At 61.0% G+C, this 14,384-nt stretch overlaps 1 protein-coding gene across 2 annotated transcripts in view; it reads left to right on the forward strand.

Annotated features, from left to right (window-relative positions):
• The window catches only part of NISCH (nischarin), a 32,885-nt gene extending 20,559 nt beyond the window's left edge, over positions 1–12,326 (forward strand). The window contains exons 14-21 of one of the 2 annotated variants that reach the window (XM_081818773.1): positions 3,029–3,153; positions 4,343–4,392; positions 5,446–6,849; positions 8,510–8,924; positions 9,349–9,505; positions 9,965–10,093; positions 10,570–10,731; positions 11,097–12,326. In XM_081818773.1, the coding sequence (XP_081674899.1) occupies positions 3,029–3,153; positions 4,343–4,392; positions 5,446–6,849; positions 8,510–8,924; positions 9,349–9,505; positions 9,965–10,093; positions 10,570–10,731; positions 11,097–11,707 (3,053 nt within the window). In that variant the 3' untranslated portion in view covers positions 11,708–12,326. The remainder of the gene's footprint in view (positions 1–3,028; positions 3,154–4,342; positions 4,393–5,445; positions 6,850–8,509; positions 8,925–9,348; positions 9,506–9,964; positions 10,094–10,569; positions 10,732–11,096) is intronic. The other variant, XM_081818778.1, reaches the window with a different exon arrangement.
• Positions 12,327–14,384: the final 2,058 nt, after the last annotated feature.

Genomic DNA, 14,384 nt, shown 5'->3' on the forward strand with positions numbered 1-14,384 from the left:
GTTTGTTGGCTTTTTTTTCCATGAAAGGGGGAGGGGGTTTGTATCCCTGCAAAGAAGCTTCCTTGCCGCCGGGCCAAAGCCCTCTTGGGGGCCACCAGGGCTGCCCCATCACAGCACCCGCCAGCCTGCGGAGAAGCCGTGGGACTAGGCCTCTGGGGGACGGGGAGATGTGGCTGGACCTCGAGGCCGGGCACCTGCCGGTTCTCAGTCAGCGTTTGTCGAATCGATGAACGAGTGAGTGTGTGAGTGAACGAGCAAGCGGAGAACCAGCCAGGAAAGCGCAGCCCGTGGGGGCGGGACGTGAGGTGTGCGCCCCCAGAGCTGCAGCTGCAGGCAGCCCCTGGGTGGGCAGGAAGGCGTCTGCCCCGCTCCCAGGGACGTGTCACAGACTGGCTCACTGTAGTCTGTACACCCCACCCCCCCGCCTCTTTCCCGGCTACCAGACATTTAGACGTTGTCTCCAGATTTGCACCTCTTATGAATAAAACTGTAGTGGATGTCTTTGTGTGCACATCTCTTTCCTTTCTGTGAGAAACAACAGAATTCGGGCCCCATCTAGGCACTCTGATGCCTCTCGTCTCATCCTCTGAGTGACCCTTCCTGACCACTTGTTTGTACAGTCCATGGGCCAGGAAGGAAGCAGAAAGACTGTGCCCGTCCACATTTCCTCAGTTCCAAACAGGGCGTGGGTGGGTAGCGGCAAGAAAACGTTGCTTTTTCTCACTAAGGTGGAGGAGTCTGCAGAGGGTTGTGCTCAGCCCTGTGCTACCCAGCCAGGGTCTTGCCTGGATGGGCCAGGATTTCTCCCAAAGGGAGCAGCTCTGCTCCCAGCCTCCTCCCCCCTGTAGACGTAAACATACTTGTGAATAAACTGGGCGCTATCCCGTTAACACCAGGCCTCTGGTTGTCTCAGGAGCTCTTAGCCAGCTTGTTGGAGCCATGGAGGATTGTGGCCAGTAGGGGCTGACGGACGAAATGCCAGAGTTGATTCTTCAGCCAGGTCCATAGAGAAGTGGTTAGGAGCAGGCACCCGGGAGGGAGGCAGCTCAGTTTGCATCCCAGCTTTCCTGGCCGTGTGCCTTCAAGCAACGTGCAGCCTCTCTGAAGCTCTGTTTTCTCAACTGTGAAGTGGACATACCCTACTTCATCGATTCTAAGATGCACCCGTTTCCACCGTGACTTCTCTGAAACTGAGATGCGTCTTTCAGTCATGGCGTCTCATAGTCGCTGTCAGCCAGCTGGTACTCGTGATGGAGTCGTGCGAACGCCTTCCGTGGACACCCGCTAAGACCAAGATGGCGCCCCATCCACGCATCTTAGATTTGATGAACTGTGGTAAATAATGAGAGGCGTGCATGAGCTAATACTGGGGAAGTGCTTAACGCTGCTCCTGGCTCGTCAGGAATGGTCAGTAAGGTCTTCCCTTCCCTGCGTCCTTATTGGGCGATTCCAGATGACCAGGACGGTGCCCCTAAGGAACCTGGAGCCTCTTGGGGAGGTGAGCTGCTGTGCCCGAGGGCAGGATGGCGTGGGGGCGTTTGTAGAAGGGAGAGGCATGTCTAGAGCAGAGAGGGCTTTGCAGTGGAGGTAGTGTGTGAGGTGAACCTCAAAGGAAGAGAGAATCTGCGTGTGAGGGAGGAGAGGGGGGTGGACTCCAGGCGAGAACCGCGCCTCGTGCATGGCTGCGCGCTTGCCGCCCTCCTGCCTGCGCATAGTGCCTGCTGCTTCGCTTGGGGCGTGGGGCTGGGGCTCTGGGCTCGGGCTCAGGCTCTGGGCTCGGACTCTGGGCTCGGCTAGTCTGTGGGCAGAGCACCTGGGCTGCATGAGTTGTCCTGTCCCTGGGGGGCAGCTGAGCTGCACAAGGGCCCGGGATCTCTGGAGCTCAGTCATTTCACTGAACCATGGTGACTGGTGGCAAAGCCAGGCAAGCCCTGGGCTCCTTCAGACCTCTGAAACTGGGGGTCGGTGTTCAGTGTTCTCCCAGCTAGCTACATTTAGGAAAAGGTTTTTAAAAAGTCTTTACCCTCCACCACTGTGGAAAATGGAGTGAAGTAACAGGCCCAGGCAAGCTGTATTCATCGCACAGCCTCAGCAGGGTTTAAGAACGCCGGGTGTTTCTGGGGTGCATGAGTCAGTGTGCTGTCCGTGGAGGGTCAGCGGGGAGTGTCCTGTGGAAAACGGGCCATGGGTGCTGAGCACAGTTCGTCCTTGCCAGCCCCGGAGGAAAACAGCCTGCGAGGAGGCCCAGCCTTGTGCGTGAGGGGTCCTGAGCCCTCGCATGTCTGTGAAGCTCGCAGAGATGTGTTAGTGGGGTGGGGGGCCAAGTTCAGTCATTCTCCTAGAGAGAGGTTCCAGGAGTGAACACGTTGAAGGCTCTTGATGGACATACTGCCACACTGCTCTCCAGCAGGCAGGCCAGCTCGTGCCCACTGCCCGCCTCTGCCCAGTTAGGCCAAGGCCAGAACAGGCTGTCAGACCTTTGCCAAAGCGAGGCAAAACTGAGGTCATGTTTCGACTCGCCCTTCTGCGGTTCCTTGTGGGGGTGCGCCTTGCTTTCTGTGTTCTTTCCAACGGCCATTCCTTTGTGGGACAGCTGCTCATGCCTGCGGTCTCCTAACGGGGTTTCCAGCCCGCCCCCGCTTCCATCCTTGTTATCTGGAAGAGCCTTTTATAGATCAAAGACACACATCTTTGTCAAGTATCGAAAGTACTTTTTTTCTCATTTCATTTTTATCTTCGGTTTCTTTTCTTACAGAGGTTTGGTGGTTACGTAGTCACGCACATGTCAATTTCTTCTTTGGATTTAGGCTTAGAAAGTCTGTCCCTGCCCTGAAGTTAGATAAGCAGTCATTTGTTCTTTTTTCGAGGTTAAGATTTCCGTTTTTAATGTTTTCTTCTGTGATCCATGTGGCTGGGTTAGGGGGTCTGACGAGGCCGCTAGTCCTGCCGGAAGCCTGAGGGCCCAGCCCTGTTTGTTGAATGGCTACTCTCCCTGCCCACCCTGCCCGCCCGCCCCTGGTCTCTCCAGGTATCATGTTCGTGCAGGAGGAGGCCCTGGCCAGCAGCCTCTCATCCACGGACAGTCTGACACCCGAGGACCGGCCCATTGCCCGGGGATGCTCTGATTCCTTAGAGTCCATCCCTTCCGGACAGGTAATGCCCCCCCTCCTGTTTCTGGGGATTGCTTATCTCTGTGGACCAACTGTCCTGCGGGGGGCTGTCCGGAAGTAGGATTTGCCTCGGCTGGAAGGTGGAGGTGGCCTGGCTGGAGTTGGGGCAGGTGCTGCCACACTGCCTGGTGCGCTCTGCTTTGTGATGAGCAGTTTGTGTTCCTTGTCTGTCTGTCCGTGTTTGTATGTATCTGTTTCTCGTCTCTGTCTCTCTCTCTCGGGGCTAACAGGAACAGGCAGTTCTCTCACCAGGCCCTTAGGGGCAAATCCAGATGGCCCTTAGCCGCCGCCCCCCTTCCCCACCGTGAGTGGACTCTCCTGGGAAAGGCAGTTCAGAAAGCCCTAGGTGGGGATGGTTTGGGTCCCACACCCATCAGGAAGACTTTCTCCACTGTTGCCTGGCATGCTGGGCTCTTCCTCCCGCTCCTGCATGTTACCCTAGTAGTCTGGGACACACTCTGATTCCAGCACCTCCTCTGTGGCTGCTGCTGAGGGTTCTGGAACTTCTCCCTCTGTCCTGGGAAGAGAGGAGGAAGGCAAGTGTGATGTGGGGATTCTGCTTGGTTCCTGGGCCTCCATCCAGCCCTGTGTTCAGTAGTCCAGGGTGACGGCCCTGTGACCCTGTGCAGTTTGCGGAGTCCTTGCTCTGTCCCGGCACTCCTTGGCACTCCTCCCTCCGCTCTCCCCAGGGGCACACAGTAGGGGGTTCCCGGGCCCTAGGTCCTCCGCACTGCCCAGAGACCACTGGGAGGGCCTTGCCAGGTGCTGCGTAGCCTCTGCCCATTGAGATCTCTGCGGGCCAGTTGCCGCATTGCTAGACTGTCCACTTGGACCCTCTGGGGTGGCATGAGGAGCACTCGGATGCCAGACCTAGGGGCACGTGCTGAGCTGCAGAGTGGCAGGAGGCTCCGCCCCAGGGTCTGGGGGCATGGGCTGGGGCCAGACAGAGGCCACAATCTCAGCCCTGTAGTGCACTGCCATGTACCTGGCTGAGTCTCTCTCGGCCTTTCTGGGCCCCAGTATCCGCCCCCGAGAGAAGCGTGGGGATGGTGAGGAGCTTCCTGCAGGGTGGTGAGCTGGGGCAGGGTGCCTGGCTCAGGGTCCGGCACCCAGTAGGTGCCAGGAAATGGCTGCAGCAAGTAGGGGGCTCACTGCATGTCCTTCTTCGTCAGGCACCTTCTGATGATTTACGGGACATACCCGGAGCTGTTGGCGGTGTGAGGTAAGGAAGAGGTTAAGAAGGCATCCTAGGCGTTCTGCACATGCCCAGCTGTGGACTAGTGGGAACCAGTTGGATTTTGTTAACAATCTGTTCGTAGAAGTTCTTCAGAGCTATTTCTTCCTTTAAATAAATAAACAGCAACGAGGTGGGCTCTGGTCTGTTTCCAAATCCTAATCGCTGGAGTTTGTTTGACACGTTATCCCATACTAGGGGTCAGCAGATCAAGGCCGATTTGGTCCACAGCCTATTTTGTACAGCCTGTGAGCTGAGAATGATTGTTATATTCTTAAAGCACTGCTAAAAAAAGATTATGTGGATGGGCTCTTCCAAAACCTGAGGTATTCACCCCCTGAGCCTTCATAGAAGTTCTGTATATGCTTTTTCACGGAGGCCGCAGTAGCCAAGAGGAGACAGCCATTTTTTTTTTTTAAGATTTTATTTGAGAGAGCGCACAAGCCGGGGCCGGGGGTGGAGGCAGAGGGAGAAGCAGATTCCCTGCTGAGCAGGGAGCCCGATGTGGGGCTTGATCCCAGGACCTGAGATCATGACCTGAGCCGAAGGCAGACGCTTATCGACGGAGCCACCCAGGTGCCCCAAGAGGAGCTAGCATTCAAATGTGAAAGTCCTAAGACCCACCTAGCTTACTCCCTGACTTCCATCCCAGAGGCCACTGGGTGCCCCTGAAGGGAACCATTGTCAACAAGTGACTTCATGCCCTTGAGCTCTCGTTCTCTTTGGGGCTCACAGCCAGCCTCTGAGTGACTGAGAGGTCTTTCTGTTGCTTTTGTTGGGGGAGCCCGTGTGGTGTGGGTAGGACAGGGCTAAGCGCCTGTGGTCTGAGCCCTGGGAAAGTAGACTCTCACTGAGCTGGCAGTCCCAGCCTTCCAGCAGCCCGGCTCCCGACTGGGGCACTTTCATGGACACGGGCTCAGCTGTTTCAAAGGCTTGGGAGACCCTTGAGCTGGTCCGTCAAGGCCAGGGTGCAGGCTTTGCATGTGAGCGGTAGGGCTGGCCCAGCCCAGCGTGCTGTTGACCTGTCCTCTCCCTCCGCAGCCCGGAGCATGCGGAGCCAGAGGTTCAGGTGGTGCCCGGGTCTGGCCAGATCATCTTCCTGCCCTTCACCTGTATCGGCTACACAGCCACCAACCAGGACTTCATCCAGCGCCTGAGCACACTCATCCGGCAGGCCATCGAGCGGCAGCTGCCCGCCTGGATCGAGGCCGCCAACCAGCGGGAGGAGGGCCAGGGCGAGCAGGGCGAGGATGACGACGACGACGAGGAGGACGCCGCTGAGAACCGCTACTTCGAAATGGGGCCCCCAGATGCTGAGGAAGAGGAGGAGGGTGGCCAGGGGGAGGAAGAGGAGGAGGAGGAGGAGGAGGAGGAGGACGGCGAGGAGGAGCGCCTGGCCCTGGAGTGGGCCCTGGGCGCAGACGAGGACTTCCTGCTGGAGCACATCCGCATCCTCAAGGTGCTGTGGTGCTTCCTGATCCACGTGCAGGGCAGCATCCGCCAGTTCGCCGCCTGCCTCGTGCTCACCGACTTCGGTGTCGCCGTCTTCGAGATCCCGCACCAGGAGTCGCGGGGCAGCGGCCAGCACATCCTGTCGTCCCTGCGCTTCGTCTTCTGCTTCCCCCACGGCGACCTCACCGAGTTCGGCTTCCTCATGCCGGAGCTGTGCCTGGTGCTCAAGGTGCGGCACAGCGAGAACACGCTCTTCATCATCTCGGACGCCGCCAACCTGCACGAGTTCCACGCCGACCTGCGCTCCTGCTTCGCCCCGCAGCACATGGCCATGCTGTGTAGCCCCGTGCTCTACGGCAGCCACACCAGCCTGCAGGAGTTCCTCCGCCAGCTGCTCACCTTCTACAAGGTGGCGGGCGGCTGCCAGGAGCGCAGCCAGGGCTGCTTCCCCGTCTACCTGGTCTACAGCGACAAGCGCATGGTGCAGACCGCCGCTGGGGACTACTCGGGCAACATCGAGTGGGCCAGCTGCACACTCTGCTCGGCCGTGCGCCGCTCCTGCTGCGCGCCCTCCGAGGCCGTCAAGTCGGCTGCAATCCCCTACTGGCTACTGCTCACGCCCCAGCACCTCAACGTCATCAAGGCCGACTTCAACCCCATGCCCAACCGCGGCACCCACAACTGTCGCAACCGCAACAGCTTCAAGCTCAGCCGCGTGCCGCTGTCCACGGTGCTGCTGGACCCCACGCGCAGCTGCACCCAGCCGCGGGGTGCCTTCGCCGACGGCCACGTGCTGGAGCTGCTCGTGGGCTACCGCTTTGTCACTGCCATCTTTGTGCTGCCCCATGAGAAGTTCCACTTCCTGCGCATCTACAACCAGCTACGGGCCTCGCTGCAGGACCTGAAGACCGTGGTCATTGCCAAGACCCCCGCAACCGGGGCCCGGTCCCAGAGCCCCCTTGTGGAAGGCCAAGCTGCCGAGGACAGGGCCAGGTGAGACCAAGCACAGGCTCTTGGGGTGGGGGGGTGGGGGCGGGCACCGAGTCTGAGACCATTCACTCCAAATGAGATCTGTGAGTGTCCGTATGTGTGAGTGGGTCCAGGGTGGGCCTGGGTCCTCTGTCCCTCCTCGGCTGCTGACCAGCCTCAGCATTGCCCTTGGCTCCCTCTGACACCCCGTGCCAAGCCTTACTCTGCTGGTGAGCCATCTACCCCTTTTCAGGAAGAACAGGGTCGCTGAGGGGCTCTCTCTTTGCATGTAATTCTGTGAGTTTTTCCAGAGGAACTTGGTGGCTGAGAGCAGCAGAGTCTGAGGTCTGAGTTTGAGAGCCGGGCGGTTCCCTCGCTTAGAGTGCCTTTCCTTCTTGCATCAGGGGAGACGGGGAAGTCGTGGCAGTCTTGTCCTGTTCTTCCTCCCTCTGTTCCTGCGTCCTCTGTCTGTCTTCCCCCTGGCACCCTGCCTGGGCTTCCGTCAGGACCATCTGGAGCTGAGGCTAGAGGGAGGCCTGTGGGCTGCCGTGGTCCTACCCTCAGCTCACCTGCACCCAAGACTCCAGAGGGGCCTCGTGCCCTGGAGGGTGCCTGTCTTCTGCCACTGGCCCCTGGCTTCACACATGCTGGGGCTTCCCCAGCGTGGGCAAGAAAGCCCTTCATCTGTTGGTCTTCCTGTCCTCTTGAGATACAGCCTCATTTTCTTTTCTGTCCTTGTGGACGGTAGTAACGCTGTCCTTACCCCAACATCTCATACCTTCTGCCTCTAATCCCAGCCCCCCAACTGAGGTTCCCAAGGGGCTCCCAGCCTCTCCCTAGATGAATCGGGTACCCTTCTTGGGCCCAATTTAAGTCCCATGGCCTCCCCCCACCGCTGAGGCCTCGAGCGGTGACACCTCGTCTCCCATTTCCATGCTGTCCCCAAGCGTGGCTGGAACCTGCCCCCGATGGGGACTGCATGCAGAAAACAGCTGCTCTGCTCTATGCCAGCAGACACATCTCTGCCGCAGGATGAGGGGGCACAGCCCAGGGATTTCTTTCGACAGCTGGACTATCCCAACAGAAAGGATGTCCAAAAGACCCCTCAGCCTGGGTCCCAGGCATGTAGGCCGGTAGTAGGGTCCTCCCCACCTCGGGGGTCAGCTCCTAACCTGAGCTTTCAGGGTTGTGAGCATTGTTTGGTCTTGTGCTTGGAACAGACCTATGAAAACCCAGTGTGGCCACGTGGATGTTGGCGGGGTGGGGTGACAGCCTGGGCTGCCTGAGGAGGACCCAAAGGCAAGCTGAGGGGCCGTTTGGTTTTGGTTGTCACCTCTGGTTGCACTCAGGTCCCGGGCCTGGGCACCTTGGTTGGCGCTCTGGAGTGGCATTTCTGATGCTTCTACAACCTTCTGAAAATGAATTGTTAGTCCATGGGCCGCACATCTGGCCGTCCCTGCCTGGGGTAGCAGACTGCCTGTCTTTCCCCCGACCACCCATCTCCCTTCTAAGAGCAAGGGCCTGGTACTTTCCCTTTGTTCTGCTTCCTGTGGGGAACCTAGAGATGACATCCCCGGGTGACCTCAGACATGGTGCTTGTTCCATCACACTCTGAGGTTGTGTGTGATAGGACTCTCCACTCGGGGTCCCGGTGCTAACACAGTGTCTCTCGGGGGATTGGGAGGTGCAGCAGTGACCAGCGGCCCCAGGAAGCCCCAGCAGAGGCTCCAGCTCCAGCCCCAGCCCCAACGGAGGCACCAGCCTTGGACCTGGCCCTGGTGGAGGGCCCGGCTCCGGCCCTGGAAGAGGCCTTGGGCCCAGTGGAGGCCTTGCTTCCATCTTCGGCCCCAGCAGAGGCCTCGGCCCCAGGGCAATCCCCAGCGGAGAGCCCAGCCCCAGCCTCTGTGGAGGCCCCGGCCCCGGCCGAGCCGCAGGTGCAGGCGGAGGCCCCCGCTCAGTACCCAAGCGAGCACCTGATCCGCTCCACGTCGGAGGAGAATCAGCTCCCCTCACACCTGCCCGCCTGCCCGTCCCTCCGTCACATCGCCAGCCTGCGGGGGAGCACCATCATCGAGCTCTTCCACGGCAGTATCGCCGAGGTAGAGGCCCGGAGCGGGCCTGCTGGCTGGCCCTCGCGTGCAGAAAGCTGGAGTCGCGGGGGGCAGGTCCTGGGCTGCCCCACCCCGGTCCGTTGTCTCTGCCACCACCTCTCCCTGTGGCCACTCCTCACCTTGGGCCCCAGACACACCCCGCCCCACACACATCTCCCACCCTTCCATTTTTCTCTGCTTCCAAGTTTATAAATGCATGGACCAGATGTGATGAGGGTCCTGTGTCTCCTCATCCAGGACTGCGGGCATGTCACTGGGACGTGCAGGTCACCAGGGCCGTGGGGCTGACCGGCGGGGAGAGGGGGGGTGCCCTGCCCAGAGCTCTGTTGTCAGGCAGGCACGGCCTGGAAGAGAGTTTTGTGCCCCCCGCCCTGCTCTGCTTCGGGCCCAGACCCAGCCCTTCTGTGTCCAGGTGGAAAACGAGGAGTTGAGGCACCTCATGTGGTCCTCAGTGGTGTTCTACCAGACCCCGGGGCTGGAGGTGACCGCCTGCGTGCTCCTCTCCACCAAGGCCGTGTACTTCGTGCTGCATGATGGCCTGCGCCGTTACTTCTCCGAGCCCCTGCAGGGTAGGTGCCAGGGCCTGGCACCCGGGAGTTCAGAGCACGTGCCCGAGGAGACAGGCCGCGGGGCCTGAGGCAGCAGGGATTTGGCCATGCTGGGCCAAGCCTGCCTTGTCTCAGGAAGGGGCCTTGACAACCATATTCTCTCCTGGAGGTACCATGAGAGACCTAAGGCCAGCACATAAGGCAGGGCCTGGCCAGGGCCCGGGCGCTGGCGGGGGGCGAGGAGGGGCTTGGGCAGCCTCTGTCCTGTGGGACCCCAGTGGGATCCTTTGCCAGTGGCCCGTTGTAGGGCTCCTGGTGCCTCAGCTGAAGCCAGGCAAGGCTCAGAGCCTGGAATGCGTGGCCCGTGAGGCTTTCCGCCCGTAGAGGCAGGGGCGGCTCCTTGCCTGCTGGCCCCAGCTGCGCACCCGGGACCCCCGTGCTTGCCCGGCACCACACTTGGTGCCTGTCTCTCCGTCGCAGATTTCTGGCATCAGAAGAACACAGACTACAACAACAGTCCCTTCCACATCTCCCAGTGCTTTGTTTTAAAGCTCAGCGACTTGCAGGCAGTCAACGTTGGGCTTTTCGACCAGTATTTCCGGCTGACGGGTGAGTGACCGCCGTGCTTTGTCCTATTTTGGGTGAAGGCCAGTGTCACCAGTGGGCTTCCACCTTCCATATGTGGGTGCGTTATCGCAGCCTGAGTTATCTCTGCTCACAAGCCCGTTCACCGGAGCGGGAGGAAGCAGCTTCAGGAACTGCTGAGCGTGCAGAATCCCCCAGGGCTCAAGTGCGAGGCGGGACCGAGGCGGCCGAGTGCCCGGCGGGCAGGGAGAGTGGGCCCAGGGCTCACGGGCAGGATGTTTCTGACTCACACTTCCTGAAGAGAGAAAGCTAAGCTTTTTCCCTAATGCCTCTGCATCCCTTTCCAGAAAAATGTCACAGCCCTTCCGGCCCGAGAAATAGCTATCTCCCCAGGCCCCATGATGCTTTCCCACGTGGGTCTTCCTCCGGTCTCCGGGGGGGGGCAGGGATGAGGTGGGGGAGAGGCGGCCCGCAGCCGTGACCGGCCCCTTCTCCCGCAGGCTCCTCCCCGATGCAGGTGGTTACCTGCTTGACACGGGACAGCTACCTGACACACTGCTTCCTGCAGCACCTCATGGGCGTGCTCTCCTCACTAGAGCGCACACCCTCCCCCGAGCCTGTCGACAAGGACTTCTACTCCGAGTTTGGGAACAAGACTGCAGGTACCCCCCACGCCCGGCTCGGGCTGCAGCAGGCCCCAGGGCACCTCTCTCTGCCCAGGACCCCCTCTGCCTCGCTCACTTTCTCTCCTTCCCGCTTAGCCAGCGAGACTTTTCCGTGGGCTTTTCCACGGCAGAGCCTCCATCCCAGCAAACTCTCAGCCACCCGGCAGTTGGCGTCTTGAGTGCCTGCTGTGCGCTGAGCTGCTGGCCTGTGGGTCTCCGCCCGAGCGTGGGGGCCTGGAGCCACTCCCCTGCTTCTGCCAGGCCCTGGTCCCGCCATCATGGGTGGCTTGGGTTCGCGGGGGCTCTGGGCCCCAGCACCGGCCAGGCCAGGCTACGACCCCGGGGGGCGCCCCTCTCTGCAGGGAAGCTGGAAAACTACGAGCTGATCCACTCAAGCCGCGTCAAGTTCACCTACCCCAGTGAGGAGGAGATCGGGGACCTGACGTTCACTGTGGCCCAGAAGATGGCCGACCCAGAGAAGGCGCCGTCCCTCAGCATCCTGCTGTATGTGCAGGCCTTCCAGGTGGGCACACCGCCCCCCGGGCGCTGCAGGGGCATGCTGCGCCCCAAGACGCTCCTGCTCACCAGCGCTGAGATCTTCCTCCTGGACGAGGACTTCGTCCACTACCCACTGCCCGAATTCGCCAAAGAGCCACCGCAGAGAGACCGGTACCGGCTGGACGACGGCCGCCGCGTCCGGGACCTGGACCGCGTGCTCATGGGCTACCAGACCTACCCGCAGGCCCTAACCCTCGTGTTTGACGACGTGCAGGGCCACGACCTCATGGGCAACGTCACCCTGGACCACTTCGGGGAGATGCCAGGTGGTCCCACCAGAGCCGGCCAGGGCCGTGAGGTCCAGTGGCAGGTGTTCGTGCCCAGCGCCGAGAGCCGCGAGAAGCTCATCTCGCTGTTGGCCCGCCAGTGGGAGGCCCTGTGCGGCCGGGAGCTGCCCGTCGAGCTCACCGGCTAGCCTGGACCACGGCCGGCTCTTGCCACCTGCCATGTCCGGCCTGGCGTCCACTCAGGGCGGGAAGCAGGCTTTCTTTGTTCTTTTCAAAGTGTTTCTCCCCCCTTTTGGGTCCCCTCGTTGGACCATCCTTGCAGAGAATGTGCATTCAGTGACTTCAGTGACTTCTTTCCAGAGCTGGCAGTGAAAGCGCCGGCCGCCTCCGGGGCCTCCCTGTGCCATCCGCCTCCCGTTGGCTCTGTTGCCTCCCCCGGGGGCGGTGTGGCCGGTGCGCCAGTGTCGTGTTTTCTGTCGTGGGGCTGTTATTAACAAGTGGCGCCGTGGGTCAGCTTTACTCTTCTGTGTCCTTCCCCGAAATGTCTCGTCCAGTCGTGTTGTCATTGTGGGAGTTCGCTGCTAATCGTGAAGCTGGTAGCGTAGCGCACATCGAAAGCTCCCGCCCCGTGCGGTTTTCCAAAGTGGAGGCCTCTCCTGGCCCAGTCAAGTGGGAGAGCCCCATGGGGACAGGAGTCTCCCGGCCTTGGGGCTGAAAGGGGTGGTGGCAGGGGACCTAGAGCTGCCAGCACCGAGTGTGATTCCTGTCGCCTGTTTTCTCTATTCCAATAAAGCAGAGTTTGACACAGTCTGGGTCTTTTATTTCAAGGGCCACTGGGGTCTCGGCAGGGCACTGGCCCAGGGCAAGGTTGGCATGAGGGAGAGGGTCCCCTAGGGAAGCAGGAAGGTGAGCTCCTGGGGGCAGCGGGGGAAAGGAAGGAGAGAGAAGGGCATGGAGGGCAAGGGAGCGGCTCTGCTCGGGTGGTGCTGGTGGGCCGGCCCCTGAGTGCTGGCACAGGGTGGGTGGGAGGGGGCCCTCGGATAGGGCTGGGCAGGGCTGGGCTTGCACCCTGAGCCTCAGGGCACGTGCGGCACCCTGGCTCACTGGCTTTCTGCCTCCTGCAGGTCTGCAATGTCCCAGCCGAAGCTGCAGTCTGTTGTGAGGTAAACCCTAGAGTCTGCGATTGCATAGGGTGGGGGATGGGGGGGGTCTCACCAAGAGGGCCCGCGGGGGGAAGGCCTGTGGGAGGTGTCCCCAGGTGGTGGATAGTGTGCTCGTGTCCTTGGACAAGTGGGGGTTGCCTCAGGGAGCCCTGCCAAACTAGGACCTGGGATTGCTTTGGGAGCCAGCTGTGTGTCCCACCCTTCCTCATCCCATTCCTGCCCCCAGAGCGGGGCCCTGGAACCCCACTTGTCTCTCCCATCCTGGCCCAATCAGGGGCATCAGGCCCCAAGGCCCTGGGGCCATCTGGGCCAGGCAGGACTGGAGAAGAGGTGATTGGAGGAGGGTGGCCAACCCGGCTCCCAGCCTGCTGCTCCTGTCTTCCCTCGGTGCCCACACTGGGGCCTCAAGCCTCAAGAAGGCTGCTGGCGGGGAGGGGGAGCCGCCAAGGGGAGGGTCTCCCCACTCACAACATCCCCGGCCAGCCCAAGGGCTCCTCTAGCCTGGGGCGGGGGGAGGCCTGTTGCGGAAGAGGAGGAGGGAGGTGACAAAGCTTCTCCCTACCGGGCTTTCATCAAAGACCTTTACAAATGGCCACCTGCCTCTCTCCATCTGTTATGTGTAAACGGGGATGGTGACAACCAGAGGCTGGGTCCGCTACCTGGACTACTGTTCCAGGCCGCATGGACCCACATGACACTGACCCCTGCCTGGGTCCATGAGGTCATGACCTGGCGAGAGGCTGGGCCGTTGTGTCTCCCTTACGTGTTGAGGATGGGACCTTAACACTGATTAGCCCAGAGACCTTAGGCAAGTTCCTTAGTGCCTCCGAGCCTGGTCTGCGCACCGGTAACGGGTGATAAAGGTACCCGCCTGCCTCCTTTGTGCCCTCCGCAAGTCTGCGCGGGGCTGCCACTGTGTGAGGCAGCCGGACACCATCCTGCTCTCCTGTAGCTGAGTTCAGCAGGGGACGGAGAATACACGAAATAAACAGTGTCAGCTGGTAGCAAGCGCTATGAGGTAATGACAGCTGGTGACCCTTGAGCTGAGGCTGACCTTGGGGAGAGTCCCTATGAGAGGAGCTGGGGGCAAAGCAGCGGGTTAGGGGAGGGGAGAGGCCCACGGCCAGAGCAGGCCAGGTGGGGCTAGCCTGGCACGGAGGGGTTCGGAGTGCAGTGGGAAGCCAGGAAGCCCCCTGGGGAGAGAAGGGGGTACAGGGACCAGGGGGAGGGGTAGCTGGGGCAGGTGAGCCACGGAATGGTCTGACGTGCTGTCTGCTTAGCACAGAGCTGGCGGGGAGTCAAGGCCCACAGCTGCTCTCAGCAGTTAGAAAGGTGGAAGCAGGCAGACCCGATTCAGGGCTGCTGTACCCCCACCTGCCGGAGCCCCCCACCCGCAGAGCCTCTGAATGATCTAAGCCGGGCTTGCAGACAAGGGCTGGGCAGTGGTTTGCATTGGAGCGGGCTCCGCACCCTCTGCTGGGCCTCAGGCTTGTGGCTGATGGTGGGCTTGGGGGCTGTGATGCCAGGAGGAGGGTCTCTGGTCAGGAAGCCCTGAGCAGGGCCCAGGCTGACCATGCAGGGGTCAGCGGCCAGCACCTTCCCTTCCGCCTGCAGGCTGCTGATAGCAGGAGGAAATCCTGGCGGGTTCCTGTGGGGGTGAGCTGGCGGGGCCTCCGGACTGCTTTTAAAGCGACTGCCCGCC

The sequence above is a fragment of the Leptonychotes weddellii genome, chromosome 1, assembly GCF_054177405.1.
Source record: "Leptonychotes weddellii isolate Sample4059 chromosome 1, ASM5417740v2, whole genome shotgun sequence".
Classification (NCBI taxonomy): Eukaryota; Metazoa; Chordata; class Mammalia; order Carnivora; family Phocidae; genus Leptonychotes; species Leptonychotes weddellii.